At 48.3% G+C, this 18,553-nt stretch overlaps 9 protein-coding genes across 9 annotated transcripts; 4 read left to right on the top strand and 5 right to left on the bottom strand.

The window, feature by feature from the left end:
* Positions 1-470: 470 nt before the first annotated feature.
* Positions 471-1,754, top strand: J7337_013229 (uncharacterized protein; the record flags this gene model as incomplete). Its single annotated transcript, XM_044830725.1, has 3 exons — positions 471-594; positions 650-1,094; positions 1,145-1,754. 3 exons carry the CDS (start codon positions 471-473, stop codon positions 1,752-1,754), a joined length of 1,179 nt encoding a protein of 392 aa, XP_044674000.1.
* Positions 1,755-2,365: 611 nt separating this feature from the next.
* Positions 2,366-4,376, bottom strand: J7337_013228 (uncharacterized protein; the record flags this gene model as incomplete). The annotated part of the gene is made up of 5 exons (XM_044830724.1): positions 2,366-3,100; positions 3,157-3,310; positions 3,357-3,812; positions 3,873-4,038; positions 4,088-4,376. 5 exons carry the CDS (start codon positions 4,374-4,376, stop codon positions 2,366-2,368), a joined length of 1,800 nt encoding a protein of 599 aa, XP_044673999.1.
* A 753-nt stretch (positions 4,377-5,129) lies between these two features.
* J7337_013227 (uncharacterized protein) lies at positions 5,130-6,951 on the bottom strand (the record flags this gene model as incomplete). The annotated part of the gene is made up of 3 exons (XM_044830723.1): positions 5,130-5,771; positions 5,824-6,742; positions 6,776-6,951. The coding sequence occupies 3 exons, from the start codon at positions 6,949-6,951 to the stop codon at positions 5,130-5,132; spliced, it is 1,737 nt and encodes a 578-aa protein (XP_044673998.1).
* Positions 6,952-7,562: 611 nt separating this feature from the next.
* J7337_013226 (uncharacterized protein) lies at positions 7,563-9,070 on the bottom strand (the record flags this gene model as incomplete). Its single annotated transcript, XM_044830722.1, has 5 exons — positions 7,563-7,869; positions 7,911-8,365; positions 8,548-8,700; positions 8,760-8,930; positions 8,984-9,070. The coding sequence occupies 5 exons, from the start codon at positions 9,068-9,070 to the stop codon at positions 7,563-7,565; spliced, it is 1,173 nt and encodes a 390-aa protein (XP_044673997.1).
* Positions 9,071-9,645: 575 nt separating this feature from the next.
* J7337_013225 (uncharacterized protein) lies at positions 9,646-10,166 on the top strand (the record flags this gene model as incomplete). The annotated part of the gene is made up of 3 exons (XM_044830721.1): positions 9,646-9,751; positions 9,810-10,068; positions 10,127-10,166. 3 exons carry the CDS (start codon positions 9,646-9,648, stop codon positions 10,164-10,166), a joined length of 405 nt encoding a protein of 134 aa, XP_044673996.1.
* Positions 10,167-10,616: 450 nt separating this feature from the next.
* On the bottom strand, positions 10,617-11,177 carry J7337_013224 (uncharacterized protein; the record flags this gene model as incomplete). The annotated part of the gene is made up of 2 exons (XM_044830720.1): positions 10,617-10,742; positions 10,812-11,177. The coding sequence occupies 2 exons, from the start codon at positions 11,175-11,177 to the stop codon at positions 10,617-10,619; spliced, it is 492 nt and encodes a 163-aa protein (XP_044673995.1).
* A 748-nt stretch (positions 11,178-11,925) lies between these two features.
* On the bottom strand, positions 11,926-13,661 carry J7337_013223 (uncharacterized protein; the record flags this gene model as incomplete). The annotated part of the gene is made up of 5 exons (XM_044830719.1): positions 11,926-12,233; positions 12,290-12,411; positions 12,474-12,590; positions 12,643-13,450; positions 13,511-13,661. 5 exons carry the CDS (start codon positions 13,659-13,661, stop codon positions 11,926-11,928), a joined length of 1,506 nt encoding a protein of 501 aa, XP_044673994.1.
* A 522-nt stretch (positions 13,662-14,183) lies between these two features.
* Positions 14,184-15,042, top strand: J7337_013222 (uncharacterized protein; the record flags this gene model as incomplete). Its single annotated transcript, XM_044830718.1, has 2 exons — positions 14,184-14,273; positions 14,323-15,042. 2 exons carry the CDS (start codon positions 14,184-14,186, stop codon positions 15,040-15,042), a joined length of 810 nt encoding a protein of 269 aa, XP_044673993.1.
* A 1,399-nt stretch (positions 15,043-16,441) lies between these two features.
* On the top strand, positions 16,442-18,439 carry J7337_013221 (uncharacterized protein; the record flags this gene model as incomplete). The annotated part of the gene is made up of 5 exons (XM_044830717.1): positions 16,442-16,622; positions 16,685-17,098; positions 17,156-17,391; positions 17,445-17,839; positions 17,893-18,439. The coding sequence occupies 5 exons, from the start codon at positions 16,442-16,444 to the stop codon at positions 18,437-18,439; spliced, it is 1,773 nt and encodes a 590-aa protein (XP_044673992.1).
* Positions 18,440-18,553: the final 114 nt, after the last annotated feature.

Genomic DNA, 18,553 nt, shown 5'->3' with positions numbered 1-18,553 from the left:
CATGGATTTCGCAAGTACAGAAAAAGCAGAGGTCTCGAGGGTTGAGAATACCAGCCAAGCCCCGAGCACTCCAACAGCTCAAGAGCTACGAGACCATCCCAAAGTGAGTTGCCCCTTTTACTCCATTAACTTAATCATCACAAAAGTAATGATCGTCGCCTACAGACATGGAATCGGAGTCTCAAACTGATGGTCTTGGCAAATCTTTGCTTCATGGTCTTTTGTGGTAACTTCTACTCGGTACTACCTCCAGTGTCAACCATCCAGATCTCTCTGAACTGACGACTGCGCTCATACAGGCCGGTATCTCTGCTGGTTTGACGGCTCTCGTCTACGAATTCCATAGCAACTACGACAAAGCGGGCGACATTGTTGCGTACTCCGTGCTCTGTATCGGTCTTGGCTCTTTCATATGGATCCCGACAGCCGTGGTAATTGGCAAAAGACCTGTCCTGCTAGCATCACAAATAATGTTCATGGCTGGATGCATCTGGTGCTCACAAGCGGGTTCAATGAACAGCCTGCTCGGCGGTCGAATCCTTGGCGCCTTTGGTGCTGGTGCAGTCCAAGCTGTTGGTCCCGCTGTCGTAGGAGGTAAGAAAACGCCCCTGGTCTCAGCCCAAACATCATCTGACGCCTCCTATCACAGAAATATTCTTAGAGAAGAACTACTCTAAGGCAATGGGTCTATATGCTGCGAGTCTCTGCATCGGAGCTCAGGGCGGACCTCTTATCGCCGGGCACCTGATCGAAGCCAAAGGATGGAGTTGGTTCTTCATCCTCCTCGCAATTCTTAGTGGCTTCAACTTCCTTACTCTGGCATTCTTCTGCCCAGAGACTGCTTTCAATGTCGAGATTGAGGCGGGCGCTACTAGTGCTGATGTCGATGCCGATATCCTTGACCAGACCACTGGCCTTGGTCGCACCCAGAGCTCGCTTACCACGTGGAAGCAGAACTCTTTCTACTTGAGCCACCCCCACGTGCGAGGCGGGGGTTTGAGGCAATGGTTTCTTTCGTTCTTGCTGCAGATCGAGTTCATGTTTGATCCCATTGTGATTCTCTCTGCCGGTATGTGGGGAATTGTGCTAGCTTGGTGAGTCTGACAGCCTTTCTACCATAGAATCTATTTCTGACTTTTTATAGGGTTGCCACTATCTCAGTCATATCAAACCAGCTGTTCGCCATGCCGCCTTTCCTCTGGGGACCCGCTGAACTTGGAAACTGGGCTTGCACGAGTTTAGTAGGTGTGGCCATTGCCTTTCCCATCGCGGGACCCTTGACCGACACTGTCTCCTCATTAATCGGCCGCCGGAAGGGAAAGCATATGCCTGAATACAGACTCATTACTCTGGCGGTGCCTTTCTTGTTCTCTTCATCTGGCCTATTACTATTTGGGTACACATACACAAAGGGTTCTTATGTTGGGCCAGCTGTTGGCTATGCGATGCAAGCCGCAAGCCTCATGCTCATTCCTACCTCTGTCCTATCCTACGGTATCGATAGCTATCCTTACGATGCGGCCGAGGTCACCGCTCTGATGAATGCTGTCACCCATATCATTCCCTTCGGGCTGACAAAGACGGTTTCCAACTGGCTTGCCAGAGTCGGTGTGGAGAAGATGTTTCTGCAGATGGCAATCATTCAGTGGGCTTTGCTAGCCGGCTTTACCATCGTTCTTATTGTATTCGGGCCGTGGATTCGGGTCAAGGCCGCCTATGTTCACCAGCACTATGGCGCCAAGAGATTTCTGTAGTATGGGGGACTAGACCTGATGCCTGATGTAATAGTCCTTTTGAACACGGCCTGAGCTCTCAGATAATCCATAGCTTAGGTTTGGATGTCTATTATCTTCAATTTTGCAATTGCCTTCTTGAATATGGGATTTAAATACTTTATGTCATTATCTGAGCTTGATTCGGCTACGAGAGTGGATTACGCTGTAAGTAAAGCCCAGCTTCACTCTCTGCGCCTCCTGCTAGAGATCCTAAGGACACAACTGCAAACTTACCGTGCGTCTTATCAGAAATTCTCGTGCAAGCGCGCATATTTTTTGCCTTGCACAATAACCCGTTGTCTCTCATCATTTTGTAGACGTTTCAGTATTGCTAAGAGGCGTGAGCCTCCCACGATTTGCGACTTCGTGCAGTAAGAACTATTATCTCCTTGCGGCTTGTAGTCGCGTTGGCCGGAGAAAGCGAACAGAGGTCCTGTGAGCAGTGACAGAATCAGGGGATATAGCAATGCAAAACGCCTCAGTGTTCTTTGGTTCTGTTTTATGAAGAAAGAGACGAATATAGAGCATCAGATATCGATTTCATGTTGAAGAATACGGAATACACTATGACTTTACCCGCCTAACGAGATCTAAGCCAGAGGGTCCAGTAGAGGAACCACTAGATGACTGTCAGAGTCGGCTCCAATATGGATGGTATGACGGCCCTTGTTCGCATGAGCAGCCCCGTACAGGAAATCAAACTCCATGAAACTCATATAATGACCCGAGACATTCAAAGTCAAATACTCTCCCTCCTCAAAAATAATACCCGCAGGCCAGATGGGAATCTCAAGCTTTGCAACAGTGCCAGCAGGGATAGGTTTTCGACTGGTGTTGGTATACTCAGGCCAGTCACCCGTGAACCTCCCAGGCTCAGGTGTCACTTTTGTCACAGCATGACTACCTCGTAGAGAGCCTGTGGGGCCTAGGTACTTGAGGAAACAGGTGTCCGCCGCGTCTGTATGCTTCTCAACAGGAGGAATAAGGTCCTTCAAAGGGACGTTCATGTTGACCAACTGAGTTCCTGAAGCATCCTGCTTGCCAAGTTGAGCAAACACGTCAATCTCATCATCGCCATCGTTGGAGATGCTGATGTTGAGCCATGAGTAACCAATAAGCCATGTCTTCTTGGTGAACCTGTACCTAAAGAGTACCTCCTCGCCGCCTTCAAGCGGGTGCTTGGAGAGGTACGCTGCATCATACGACACGGTGCTTGGATCCTTTGGCGAGGCTGTTTCAAGCTTCTCGCCTGGACCGAGGTAGAGCTTTGTGTGCTTTGTGTTGGGAATAGGATATGATTCCAGGGGGACATTGCTGATGTTGGGCTGATTTGCGTCAGAACTGGATCTTGGTTTTGTACCAAGGCAGGAAGCTAACTTACCAGATTGAAGCCAACTAAGGATCCTCTGACCTTCTGGGTGCTCGGCCAATCATTCTTGACTCCTTTGACGAAGTAGTCGTAGAACTTGTTCAGATCATCAACACTGTCAGGATGATATAAGTCGGACCATTCCTGCTTAGCATGAATCCGGAGCCTATCGAACATCAGTATTCGGTTGCCAAGGCCAAATTGAAACTCACCATTTATCCTTGGAAGAGATATCATGATACCCACGAATAGAGCCAGTAGTATGAAGCGCCGTTGAAAAGCTCGCCAGAACGTAGGTAGGAACCTGGATCTTCTCAAGCTTGACGCTCTTGTCCTCCCAGTAATCATTAAACAGAGGGTACTTCTCCAGCATCGAGATGGGGGCCTCAGCAGCATTGCGGCCAACCATCAGATCTTGTAGGAGCTTCCACATGGCACTGTAAGGATATGGTACGCCACCACGGGCGAGCGTGTCGCGATAGAAGTCCGCATTGGCTTCCCACGGTGCAATAGCCGCGAGTGAAGGAGGTTGCTGAGAAGCAATCTGCCACTGAACCATGGCGAGCCAACTATTGCCGCCGAGGGCGACCTTACCTGTGCACCATTCAAGCTTGGCGACGTGTTCGATGGCATCATATCCGTCCTGTCCATCTTGGTTGCCTACCCATCTAATGGATCGCGTTAGTGGACCTTTCACAGCATCGGGCTCAAGCATAAATATAACTTACGGAATAATTCCCTCGGAGTCCCATGACCCTCGCAGGTCAACGTTAATGATAGCGTACCCCCTAGCTGGCCAGACAGCAGGGTCCAGCCCTTCGAACTTCTCATAGCCGCTGACCTGATCTTCTCCCACACCGAATCGGCCAGGAATCATGCCGAGACCATGAGGTCCTATCAAGGATATCAGAAATTGCAACCTTGTCCGTGTATGAGACCTTACCATTTCCAGTCTTGCCGTATGGACTCCAGATGAGGACAGCTGGAACTTTTTCATCAGTCTTCGGTCGAAAGACGTCAGCGTACAGCTTGATGCCGTCTCGCATGGGAAGAACAATATCCTTCTCAAAAATTGTGTCGACTTCGAAAGCCTTGTTTGCCGGTGTCCTTTTGTGGCCCTTGGGCAGGACCGTCACTGAAGGATTTAGAGGGTCATAAGGACCTGCCTCCTTAGCCCCTGGTGCAATGACTGGGGTTACGTCAACATCGAAGCCATTGATCTTAAGCGACATGATGCTGGTGTTGCGTAATACAATGATGGTCTTTCGGATGATAATTCTGTTGTATCAGCCTTCATCGTATGAATCGCTACTTGACTTATAGGATTGCAACTGATCTACCACTATCGCGTTTATTCTGTTAAGTCCGTTAAACTGGATCATGTTGCACCCACGACCGTGGGGCCGCTAGGCTAGGCCATTCCATTCCGCCGGCGGGTGCCATATGGAGGACCGGCTCGGGACCACAATCCCCTCTGCGCAGTCAACTTTGGCCAATGCGGCCACCAATTTCATCTCCGAGAAAAGGGCAGAATCAACTAAATGGATGCGGATGATCAAGTCCCGATCGAAATAGAAATTACAGTGCTTGTTAGAAGTTATATCCTACCCCAGCGCTTCGCCTTATTACGGTGCAACCCATGAAGCTTAAGTGCGCATCCCTTGATGATCATTTCAGTCAGGATATGGGGTCATGAAAAAGCTCCATTTAGTTCATCTGGCGCCGACTTATGTCGTGTATATAGTAGCGGAGGCTAAAATAGACAAGTGACATACACATGAGACACAAGAACACGATGAACTGAATTAATTGTGAACCATTGCATCGGAAGCTATTCTATGATAGATAATGGAACGTCTCTACTCCCAGCGTGAAGTAAGTAGAGGAGGCTTTTCGACTTTTCTAATAATATTGTCTATTATGATCTGACTGCGATAGAAGAGGTTGAGTCTATGACTGATGCTAGCCGTGCCCCTACAGTTTGTTTACTTTCTCAGAACTGCATTCAGTCCATCCTTCAACTTCCGCTCATGTCCACTATCAAGCCGCGTGCCTCGCCAAGCAATGAACCCATCTGGTCGTACCAGAATCGCCTCATCCGGATTCAGACGGCATTTCCTCTTAACGTCCCCCTTTATGTCTCTATACGGGGTTGAGGTCGCGTTCAAAGTATAGACATCGATCTCCATTGCAGCCTTACTCGCAGCAATAGCCCAAGGGGAGTCATGGTCTATTGTGACAAGAAGAAAATTTCTCTTTACCAAGTCAATCGTTGAGATAGGCTTTCCGGGTGACACTACGTCTTCGAGATACGAATGAGGGAATCGAGATCCAGGAACGGCTGATGGAAAAGCTGGATCATCGTAAAGCTCCTTGGGGGGTGAGTACTTCTCTTCTGGGACAAACGCTCCTCCAACAGGATATCTGAACCCCAGCTCAATAGACTCATCTGGGGCCTCCGAGGCTGGGGGCTGTTGCATAGCGATTCTGTTCTGGAACCGATTGTATGCTTGGGTGACGGTGAACTCATCAATCGGTTGCCGCTCAATGTTATACGTTGCAAGCAGTGAATGCGTGGCCTTCCCAGACAAGACGTACGCCAACTTCCATGCGAGGTTATGAGCATCCTATCACGGCATATGTTAGCACCGCATTTCACTAACTGGCAGGAGAACCCACAGCTATCCCAGTGTTTCCGCCCAAGCCGCCGGTTGGTGGCATAGTATGGGCCGAGTCTCCAGCGAGGAAAACGCGACCTCTCTTGCTCTCGAAGCGTCCAGCAGTGTATGCCGCCATAGTCCAGTAGTTCATGGATGCAATTTGAGGATCCACCTGATTAGGAGTCAAGCCAGACAATTGGTAGAAATACTGTTTGGCATCGTCTGCTGTGACAGTGCCGGGCTCGAAGCTGGTCTTGGATCCGACGTTGTTAACCATGATGATGCCTTGCTTGCCCTCGTTCTCCAGTCGGAAGCCTCCTCCAATGTCCTTGTTTGCCACGTAAACAACTCCGTGAACCATTCTCTTGCCGATGAAAGGACTCAAGTCTGACTTAAAGCTGACTCCGAGACTGTTTCGAAGAATACCTGGACCATCCCAGCTGATACCCTCATTCTGGCGGGTAGGACTTCGGTTGCCGTCGCATGCGACGACATATGGTGTTTTGTACTTTTTGATCTTGCTAGTTTTCAGATCCTTGACGATGACAATAACATTATCCTCCTGTTCCTCGTAGAGAAGGACCTGGTGGCCATGGCGCTGCTCGCTGTTGAACTTCTCGGCATTCTGGCCCAAGATGGGTTCGAACATTCTTTGCGATATCCATACCCAGTTGGAGGGGGTAAAGCTCTTCACATGCTCAGGATCATGCTCTTGAAGGTGCTTTATAACTTTACCGCCCACAAGTTTCTCAACGATAAGCATCCCGGCGTTGAGATCGAACTCTTTGCCACTTTGCTCCAAAGTGAAGTCTTCCAAATCCAATTGCCGGAGGATTTCGCTGGTGCGAAAATTGAGACCTGCTGCCCGGGGGTGAGCTCCGGCTTTGGAGTGGCGATCAAACGAGACCGACTTGATACTGAGACTCAGGGTCAGCTTCCTAGTCTTTAAGCAGTCAAATAGCTGATCTTACCCATGATACCCAAGAATAAGACCAAGAGTCTTTCCAACCATGCTGGAGCCAATTATTATAACAGGCCATTCTTCCTCCTCGAACGGGATGTTGGAATGATCAATGGGTGTAAACTTGTCCTTAGCCAAATTGGCCGAGGACAAAGTCTCATCGAGTTGCTGTGCAGTGACTGTCATTGTGATCGATGATGTTTGTTACCAAGCTGTCAAATGTTACTACGTAGCCCCGATTATGAGAAAACTGATATTGGCACTCACTCCGTTCCTGCATATAAATTGTCACGCTTAAAGACACTGAAAGCCTCAGTAATTGCAGTGCCATAAGTCACCCCACCGAAGCTTCCATCCATGTCATGGCAATCCCGGTGGAGTCGGGTCCGAAGGCACACTGATCCGGTGCCCACTCGGCATTGGTAAGCAGAAGGCTCCCGCCCATGTATTCGAAGCGGAGATGGTCTGCTGATATCGATTTTAGGCCTTTCATCCAGTGATGAAAACCGAGAGTTGAGTAATTCTATCACTCTGAGTCGCGCTAGAGTATACCACCGTCAGTAGTCAGATTATCCGTATCCTTGCGTATTGAGGGTCCGAGCAGTAGTGACTGTCACTCACAATACTATTTAACCATGGGCTGAAGTGTTTAACAGTTGGATGGACCATCAACATCGCCAGACCCTGTATCATGACATGCACAAATCAAGAAACCACATAATGATGAGGAGAGCATTAACAACCTAATTTACAGCAGATCTGTTCACTATGACTATAGACAATATTCTTAACTAGATTCAAGCTGCTGCTGCAAGAGCCTCTTTCGCATCGTCAAGGACAAAGTTATTCCACAGGTAGGGGAAAATGTTGGGAGGGAGTTCCGCATCAGGGACAAATTTGCGAAGATCATCCATCATCTCGCCTCGCCTCTCGTCGTTAATCTTTGACATAAACATCACAGTGACAGATCGTGGATAGCGTAGCTTGTTGTAAAGTTCCAGTCGACGAGGTACATCGTCCACGGTCGTGTCGGCGGGGAACAAGATCCCGAGAGCTGCGGCATCTTCAAAGGATTGCGCTCCGCCTTGTCCTTGATCTATAATACTGTTAGCGAATTTGAAGTAGTGAGATAATGCTGTGGTGACTTGCGTGGGAGCATGGGATGCGCTGCGTCGCCAACCAGCACAGTTCTGCCCTTGTAGAACTGGGTAGGGGGGTCTCTCGTAGCCAGACTCCACAGTTTCAAGTCCTCGCCAATCCTACACATCTCAATAAGCTCAGGTCCAAATTCCCTGTAGACTTCAAGCAAGTCCTCTATTTTCCCGCCTGCAAGCCACGAAGACTCTGAGTCGAAACCAGCATCTTCAGCTGGGTGCATGGCGACGATGTTGAGCAACTTGGCATTCCGGCATGGGTAGACCACCATTCTTCGATCTCGAGTGGTGAAGACGTGTTGACAGTCGAAACCAAGCTTGTCGAAAAAGGGCCCGGTTATGGGGTTCGCCATGAGCTTGTCGATAGGTACCAGGAACCGGAATACGTTTTGTTTTGTACTGACACGCACAGGCGGGCCTCCTGCGACGGAGCAAACGACCTTGGACTATACAGGATCAGTAAGGTTTTCTATAGGCAGGGCGAAGGCTCAACACACATGGACACCATCTGCTCCGATTAGTAAATCACCTCTGTGTTTGATTCCGCTCGCCAAAGTAATTTCGCCTTTCTCTGCATCCTTCGTATTGTCAGTCAAATTGGCCGAGATAGTCCCAGGCATGTACACACCGCATGAACCACCTTGCTTGCAGTGTGAATCTTTATTGTTCCCGCGAATGTCTTTTCCATGGCTGCCTTGCGAAGAGTGTTGTGCAGGTCGACGCGGTGAGTCAAGAGCCATTCATCCTTGTTGCCAATACTTTTCTGAAGTTCTTCGAGTTTCTTCACGATAGTTGGAGCGTTAGTATACAGAGCTACACAGAGTCCTTTTAACGACTGACCGCAGTGACGAGTATGGGCTTCCCTTTATGATCGTAGATCTTGATGGCGTTGCATAAGACGGCTTGTAGCTCGGTAAAGTCGATGTCCCAGGACTTGAGTACCCTGGTAGCGTTGGGGGCAATGTGAATTGCAGCACCGATCTCGTTAAGGAATCTTGATTGTTCAAAAATCTACTTCTTTCAGCTTCCAATGGGCCGTTATAGAGCAGGTCATAAAATCGTACCTCTACATGATGGCCAGCGCGGGCCATGGCGATAGCGGCGCCCAGGCCACCCAAGCCTGCACCAGCAATTATAACTTTGAGAGGCATTTTCACACTGGTTAAAGCTAGAAGATTTTTTTTAAAGACCATTAGACCAAGGTAGCTCCGTCTCCCCTTTGGGGCTTACTGGAAAACCATCGTTATAAGCTGAAATCGTTCTGAGACTAAACTAACTGACGCTTAAGCCGTAGCCGACTCCTTTCCCTCTGCTAGACACCCATCACGATTGTCAATATCATTTTTCAAGCCATCATCCATTACAATTTGCACCAATCGCTTAGTTTCACCTCGTAAACTCGGAAACGATTCTCCCAAAATCCTCCCGTACAGCAGACATCTCACTCCTCCATCTCGGCTCCACGCATGGGAACTTCCCCCTCCCTTTGAATCCTCGGGCCCTCTCCACACGGTCATGCCGACTCTCGGAAAGACGAGTTCCGTGACTGTAAAAGCGGAGTTAAGGACGAAACTCCATTGCAACGTTGGGGCTGCGTCGCGAACCCCACATTCAGATCATGTTTAAAAATCAGGATACAGTAGAAACGGTAGTCGGCTGGCAGAACAAACACATCCCATTCTATTTTACACTACAACTCCAGTTGATTGCCACTAAGACTCACAAGATGGTTACCCACGAGCACGTCCGAAACATCTTCGCGGGCCCAAGCAAGGGCGATATGGCCAGCTTCTGGCCCAACGTCGAGCCCAATGTCGATTGGACTGTGAAAGGTATGGCCCATCTCCTGATATCTTAGTTTCTGGTTCGTTCTAGCTCACTGTAGTATAGGCACCCACTGCAAGGTCTCTGGTCGCTACAGGTCCATTGAGGAGTTCCAACAAGGGACAAGGGCTCTGTCATCCACGTGGGCAGGTCCCCTCCATCTCGTGGTTCAGAACATCATCATCGAGGGCAACCAAGCTGCCGTGGAGCTGAAGGCGGTGGATACCCAGACCAAGAGCGGCGACCCTTTCCCTAACGAATATACATGGGTACTGGGTTTCAATGATAGCGGCAAGATCGCAACCGTGAGGGCGTACATGGACACGTAAGTTGATGCTAAACTTGAGCTTCAAGCAGAAAGATGCTAATTAGACATTTCTTAGCGACCTTGTTACTCGCGTCATTGAAAAGAATCCTCAGTAGACTTTAGATATTTTACACATTGCTAGCTAGAATACAAGATTCCAGCTATTACATATACAAACTCAAGGGATCCAGAGCTATAAGTGATGTGTAATTCAGACTCTAAAAATACTGTATATTCCACCCTGAACATGCAACAATTCGATAATATGGATAAAAAGTCGACTTTGGTAAACTCATCTTAGTAAGATTATCGCGAGACACACTGTACCAATTATCCTTTCATTGTTTGAGATTTCAAGACTCTCTAGTTACATATACAAACACTTTGCCAAGCAATCAAGTATCTCATGAATGGTGGAGGATCCACTGAGTATAGAGCGAGAAGCAGCCACTGTAATGTTTATTTCACAGTCTTCGTTCTAAGAAGTGTTATGTGCTAGATTAAGTATTTCGGCAACCATAATCTGTGGCAACCCCCAAGCGCCAGCTAGGTACATGCTCCGATTCTCATGAAATCTTCGGAAGATATTTCTCAGGCACGCCAGTCTCCGAGACGTTGACACCATTGACAGTCTTTTCTGACGGTAACAGCACAAAGATAAGTCGAGCTGGCTTATCCGTAAGATTGTTCCACTGATGTAACGTCTTACAGATACACTATGTCAGTATCAACTCAAATGAACTTGTACGTACATCACTTACCGCCTGTTGCACAATGACATCGCCTGCACGAACAATAGTCTTGGAACCATCTTCCAACGCCATCTCTAGCTCACCCTCAAACACAATTCCATAGTCAAGCGATGCGGTTCTATGATTATGGCCTGAGGAATTTGGCGGAAAGTCGACGACTCGAATAAGTGAGCCGGGTGTATAGATTACTGGATCGGTGCTGACAGGGTCTTTGTCAACCAGCTCAGCCGGGTACTTGTCATTTCTCCAGATGGTAACCGCGTTGCTTCCAAAGCCCGAGGTGAGTTCCAGCTCTTCATCTGATAAGATTGCAGAGCTCTGGCCCTTGTGGTAGGTGACGACTCTTCTCAGCGAACTGCCAGCGTTGAGACCCATGGCGTCTGGATCTGATGTTTTGTGAATGGTGCTTGTATCTTGTTAGGCACTCCATAAAAGGCTTATAAAAGGCCAAATCGCGAACCCTCTCGGGTCAAAGGCGTAGCGTTTTGATCTGGTAACATCAAGCAAGGCCTGGTGACCGGCTCGCCCACGCGGCCCCACCAGCTCAAATCGGCAACGAGGTACTGTATCGTCTCCTTGTGTAGTACGGATACTGTTGGAATCTTTTACCGGGAAAACATTTGAACAGAATGAGTCGGACACAACGATGTGCGCTCATGAGACTAAGTGTCAACAGTCAGTCACTTGGAGATTTTGTGGTAGTTGACGCGAAAAAGTAACTGTCTCTAGCCTTTGCACTTCATCCTCCTACTTCCCAGCCTTTTCCACAGTATGGCTATGTGGGGCTGCTAAAGTTGTGCTTATTCCGTGACGGAAGATTTCCGCCAGCAGATAAAACCTTCAATTTATCTAGCAATAATAGATCTGGGGAGTAGAATGCTCACCCGAGAGCAGCCTGTTTTAGTTTTACCGTTACATACCCACGAAACCCAAAAGGCAAGAAAAGCCTTTTCTATTATGTAGAGCACCAGATGATAATCTAAAAATACATAGGTTTTTCTTTCTTTATTGCATGAGAAAGAGTTTGTTGTTGAGTAATCTAAGACCTGCGAGGCATGAAATGCGATTCGGAGTTCAGCCACATAAACCGGGTAAGTCAAGGGTACTAAGCCGACTTCCTAAATCAAGACCGCTTGGCAAAGTGTAGAATACCTCGGTAGATACCAAGTCCCGTACCCGAAACCGCGATTAGTGATAGAGCCAGCCCGACCAACAGGCCTCGCTCGAAGTAACTCAGTCTTCCGCCTTTTGGCTGTTTGATCTTAGCCAGCTGCAAACGATGGGACAAGAGAGACCAAGTAGACTCCTTTTCTGCGTTGACGAAGTCAATCCGATGAATAAAGTCTTGCAAGATTGGTTTGTTGACAGAAAAGTCTTCTCTGCGGTATAGCAAGCGACTCTCGATGAATGGTGTTGAAGGAGCAATAGTGACTGTATAAACCAGAAATTAGCGGGTGCGCTTGTATCAAGCCCATCTCAGATCTTACCCAGTGACCACTGAGGGATGGCATTGATGAAAACCTGAAGTGTGTTCGTGAACATGGCGACGTAGGAAGAAGCCTCAGAGGATGCAAAGATGTACGTTGCCTGCGAGGGGTTATTTGCGTTACTGATACCGACATATTAGCTCATAATCTCAGGTAACTATTCTAGATTATTCACGAGACATACATCTTGCCGAGAATATCGATTCCATGGTCCAAACTTCGAGTTGGCACTAGTAGAAGGCCGTTATCGCTGCCTGCAAACAATTCCACGGCCCTTTGGACGTGTTCAGCTACAATGGCACTGACAAGGAATTAGTTATAAACCAGATGTTAAAGTCCCACGAAAAGCATACTCGGAAGTATCCAATGCTATGACGGCAGGCAGATGGCCGGATACGTGTTTCGGCAGGTTGCGTCTCGAGGTTGGAAATGCGGATATTAGAAGCTTATCGAAAGCCAGAGCTTGGTCTCCGCTGTCGCCAAAGGACAGTGATGCATCTGCACTGGAATCTGCAAGTATGAGCTTGTAAAGCTGCAAACTATGTATTTCGTCAACAAAAACGAGACGTGGCGCTCGCAAAGGATTATAGCGAGGTGCTATCGGACCAGAGGATATAAGGTGACTCGCGACAGCTCGGAGATCTTGGACAGAGCGATCAACAAACGCAGCGGAGATTCCTGAAGGTGGCGAAAGCACTCTGATCAATGGGTTTGTTTTGTGAAGCGATGCAAAGAGGTCGTCGCGCAGAGACAAGTTCTGTAGGGCAGCAGCACCAAAGTGCTGTTTGCTGAGCTCTCGACGGATATCAGCCGAGTCACTCTCTGTGATGACAAAAGCTTCGACGTCCAAACTCTTGGTGATCAGGGTGTGAAGCTCGGCATTGAGCTTGTCAGACGTTGATGTGGCCAATACGATTGCGGAGCTTCCGGCTGCTGCAGTTGCAGCGAGCGGTGCAATTACGCTGAGAAATGGTGAGTAGGGAGAGGGATCAATTAGAACGGGACCCAGAGCAATCAAGTTGCTAGATGAACTGCCTCCCTTCTTGATCTGCTTCTCCTTGACCAATGTACTCGGAAAGTCAAGGTCGTCGTAGAGATGTTTGATCGAGTCGAGGGTCAATTGGACTTCATCAGCTGCGCTTGCTTTTGAAGTTTGGAGATCTGTCCCAGATTTGTTAGTCTACCAACGCCAGCGGCATAGTATGCAGTAGATGCACTCACCGTTGCATATGGCCTCAATTAGATTTCTAGATGAGCTTTTGATGTTGGCATGTAACAAGGCAAGCTCTTTCTGTCGCTGCAACACATTCTCGAGTCGACCCTCCGCCCATGCTGCGCTGACGGTGCGATATTGATCCAATGCTGAGGCCATCGTTTCAGTGCTTGTTAGGGTCTTGTGGATTGAGCTTGTGTCTACTCAATTGGCAGCTGCTCAAGTCTGTTCTGACATAAAAGTAAACACATTTGATCTACGTGACGTCGACGTTTTCCTTTTCGGTAGAATTATCACCGACACTTCCGCCCCCCGATGTAGGGGCTTCGGCTCGGCTCCACACAGGAGCGAACAATAGAGTCGTGTCGCAGTACGCAGTGTCACATATTCCGAATCCTTCTCTATAGGCCTTTCATGTGATAACAAAGGCACGGGAGTGTCGATGATTTGCCCAATAAGAAATAAATTTCGATGCCTTCAGACAAGCCCGAAGCGACCACGACATATTGGTTATCAATCGACACCGAAGCAACACAGCAAGCATCTTCACAGTCAACATGGGTAGCTTACCAGCACAGAAAAAGAGTAAGTCATGTTTGAAATCCAGAAAATGTGTCATGGAGCTGACGACACGCACAAGAGCCGACTCCGGTCTTTCTATTCGCTCATGGATCTACCATGATGCTTGGAGAAGAGTCACAGCCAGCTAGAATTTGGGAAGACATTGGCAATGAGTGTCTGCGGCGTGGAGTCAAGCAAATTGTCATGATGGTTTGTGCAACAAACATGACGACTCTATGAGTAAGCTAATAACTGCCAGGGTGCGCACTGGGACTCTCCCTACGACACAGTCAGAGTAAGCATGAACCCTGACGCGAAGAAAGATCCCGTGGGCAGCGTCACAGAAGCTCGATACATGCCATACAAAATGGTAGCAGATCTTGAAGGAGGACAACGTGTCATCGACATGCTACGAGCAGCTGGCATCAATGCCCAAGCTGACCCCAAGTTCGAATGGGTCCATGATACCTTCCTGATCGTCATCCGCATGTTTCCTCATTGCATCCCGCTGCCTACAACCATCGTCTCGATGAACGCACGATATGACCCGCACCTACACACAAAGATCGGAGCTGCTCTGCGGCCATTACGGTACGAGGATACACTTATAATAGGCAGTGGTGGATCAGTACACAATTTGTATCGGAACCATTGGTATCAGATGCTTACGTATCGAGACAACTTTGCACAGCCTGTTCCACCTGGAGATTTTGCTCTTGAGTTCAGGCAGGCGTTGGAAGATGCTGTTACGCAGAACACGGGGCCTGACTTACGAAGAGCTGTTACTCGATTGATGAAACATCCGCGGTATAAGGAGGCTCATGGGACGGATGATCATTACATGGCTACTTTGTTTGCTGCTGGTGCGGCTGGTCATCACGAGGATCGGGGTCCGAATAAGTTTCTGGCAGAGTGCTGGGAGCTTGTGAATATGTGTAATAGTCAGTATCAGCTTGGCGACTGGGGCGAGTCTATGTAGAAAGATGGTACTGCAGATAGATCAATAAGAGTAACCACATTAAATACAGGCAGCCACAATGAGTTTTGTGATGCAATAGATGCTGAAATCACATTAGATATCATTCAATTGTCCGCTTGACCGCCTCGTAGCATGAGCGCCTTTATCTTGTCTTACTCTCACTAACACCCTGACACGGAGAACATATGTGTGCATTATTGGGCAATATTAATGCTTTAACGTGTGTGAGGCGCGTTATGTGAGCCATCAGCTGTGGGGACTAGCAACTCAAAATAACATTCTTATCAGAGAGCCCTGTCAAAACATCTGAAGCGTTTCTGAACATGTAGCTTTAGTTCAAGCTTTTCCTCGCTCTTATATGCACAGTTTGAGAATGTCCAGTCTTTCCTGGAAGACTATGAGAAGTTCTTTGAGGTGATACATGAATATATAACTCTCACACCTCCTCCATCCATCCTAATGTTGAACGTGTTCTACCAGCCATGTCTACCACTCCCCTCCGACTTTTGAGAGGCCAATATCTGTTACCCTTCCAGCCGTGTTCCTCCAAACCTGTGCCCAAACCTGGAATAAAGATTAACATGGTGACTAACGGTAAAGGCCATGCGCACCCATAACTCACCGACATGAGCCAACATCCTCTGACCATAATGCCGCCAACAATTGTAAATAAGAGCATCTGCCGTCTCTCGTTGAGATCCAGATGCTGATTGATAGGCCGGTAATCAGGAACACGCCTGAAGGTGTCGGTCCACCACCCTGGGTTTGATACTGGATATGGCACTGTGGGATGAGGAGCTAAAGAAGAGTCGAATTCACTTGGTTGAGCTTCTCGTGAAATTCCCGCGATAATCACGATATTGCGATCGCCGCTTTGCTGGTCAATCGCCAATGAAGATTGGTGAGAAGAGTGATGGATCTTGTAATCTTGCAAAGTATTCTCTAAAGGGGTATCGAGTTGAAGCCGCACATGGCTGCCATGGGCGTTGGTCGTGGATGTTTTGGTAGCAGACATTGTAGTGGTGCTGGCTGTGACAATTTGACAATTTGCTGATGGGAAGCGCGTTGGAGAGCAAACTAAATCATCACCGACAACGGAGTTGATACTTTCTCGGAGTTCTAGGATCCGGATTCCGACCAGGGGTCTTTAGTTAGGGTTCTTGTTTTCATTGTAGATTCTTCAGGAGTCGTCGGCTCGGGACCACATCACCCATGTCAGAATTCAGACTTGAGTGTCTCCAGTATCACGCAAGCGAGAGCCTATTGATGGCACAGACAGTAACTCGGAGAATTAGACGTATTAAAGGCGCAATAATTAATAAATGCACACAAATGGATGCGCATGAATGAGACTCGTCACATGAGCCATCAACATCTTATCATCAAAAGATCAGTAACTATGGCTGAAAACAAGTACCTCACAACCGACAAGGATAGCTTTCCTTATGTCTTTATCAGGAATATTGACATCCCACTCAATACGTATGAGAAGGGTCTTCTTCGAGCAAATGTCTTTCTTCCCAAGGATGCGGCTCCCTTTGGCGACAAAACATACCCTGTTATCGCTACGTACGGCCCGTGTACGTTGGACCCCCATCAAACCTTATGTGCGCCTTTTCTAATTGCTAATATGATGCAAAAGACGGAAAAGATGTTCCCTATGAGATATTCTACAAGAAAAGCTGGGAACAGCTAAATCCTGAAATGAAGTCCACGCATTCAGCTTGGGAGACACCTGATCCTGCCTATTGGACAAGCAAGGGCTACATCGTTTTGAGGGTTGACGAAAGAGGGGCTGGTCAAAGTCCTGGTCTCCTTGATACTATGTCCCGTGGTACAAGTGAAGCTTTCTTTGATGTCATTGAGTGGGCTGCCGAGCAAGAGTGGTCTTCAGGTAAGGTTGGCCTTCTTGGAATCAGCTACTATGCCGGTACTCAATGGAGAGTCGCTGCGAGGAAGCCCAAGGGACTCGCTGCTATCATCCCTTGGGAGGGCATGAGTGATTACTACCGGGACCGTGTAAGACATGGAGGTATTCTCTCGGACAGGTTCATTGGTAAGCTAGAGATGGGAGTTCCACTCACTCAGCATCACTGATAATGGTTCAATCTAGATTTCTGGTGGAACAATGGAGTTAGTCCAAACCAGTACGGCAAACCAGGCCGCAGCGCTAGAAGCTGGGGCGAGGATACCCTTGAAGGTGACCTTGACGAGGAGACCTTACTCAAGAATCGTCGAGATCAGACAGTAGACACTGCTGTACACAAGTTTCGTGACGAGGAGTATTATCGTACTCGAGACTTTGATGTCGAGGCTATCGAGGTTCCTCTGCTCAGTGTCGCCAATTGGGTAAGTAAGACACTTTGTGCAAGACTCGAAACGTGATTCTGACATGGCATAAGGGAGGCATCCTGCTTCACCTCCGAGGAAACGTCCTCGGTTGGATCCGCGCCAGCTCCGAATACAAGTTTCTCCACTTCATTGTTGGTAGACACGACTTGCCCTTTTACTACCCCGAGTCGGCTAAACTCCAACTATCTTTCTTCAACTCCTTTCTGAAGGATGACGATAAAGATGGCTGGAAGTCTGGCAAGCAACCGAGGGTTCGCCTTACGTTGCGGAAGGGTGAAGCTGGAGTTGATGACCCTGACCGCGAACGTGGTTTTCCCAGCAGAGACGAGGCAGATTGGCCATTGCTTGGGACTAACTACACTAGGTTCTACCTGACCTCTGACAATTCATTGAGTACGAAACCGTCAACGTCAATCAGCACAATCAATTATGATGCTCTGAATGGGTAAGCGATAATGTCTGATCCTATCGAGAAATCCAGGACTAATGCATCAACAGCGAGCCTATCCGTTTTGGATACAAGACCCCTTTTGCTCTGGAGATTACAGGCCATATCGTCGCCCATTTAACTGTAGCTGCGGCTCGAAGGTCGGTTGATGCCGCTCCTCCTTCAGACATCGATCTGTTTATCACCCTTCGCAAGCTCAACGCCAAAGGCGAAGAAGTCTTCTACACTGGCACAATGGGTGACCCCGTTCCCATCGTGAAAGGCTGGCAGCGAGTCTCCCTGCGCAAAGTGGATGAGAGCAACAAATTACACAAGGAATATTTGCCTTACCGCAACTACTACTCATCCGACGTGCAGCCAGTTGAGGAGAACCAGAAGTATGAAGTGGATGTTGAGGTTTGGCCTACAAATGTGGTGCTTGAGCCTGAAGAGACTTTGATGTTGGAGATTGCAGGTCACGATACTCAGGGCGTAGGAAGGTTCTCTCATGAACATCCGGATGATAGAGACACTAAGATCTTCGATGGAAAGAACATTATTACTGTCGGCGGCGAGGCGAGCTGGATTACACTTCCTGTTATTGACGCTCGGAAATAGATACACCGCAATAAGTGAAGATTTCTGGTACAACTAGACAACTGTACGTTGCCCCTGTGGTTAGTGTGATATTGCATAAGATCAGCGGCGCGTATTTCGACAATGAGAGGAGTA

The sequence above is a fragment of the Fusarium musae genome, chromosome 11 (assembly GCF_019915245.1).
Source record: "Fusarium musae strain F31 chromosome 11, whole genome shotgun sequence".
Lineage (NCBI taxonomy): Eukaryota > Fungi > Ascomycota > Sordariomycetes > Hypocreales > Nectriaceae > Fusarium > Fusarium musae.
Note: the sequence above shows the minus strand (reverse complement) of the source record. Positions and strands in the feature narration are given on the sequence as shown.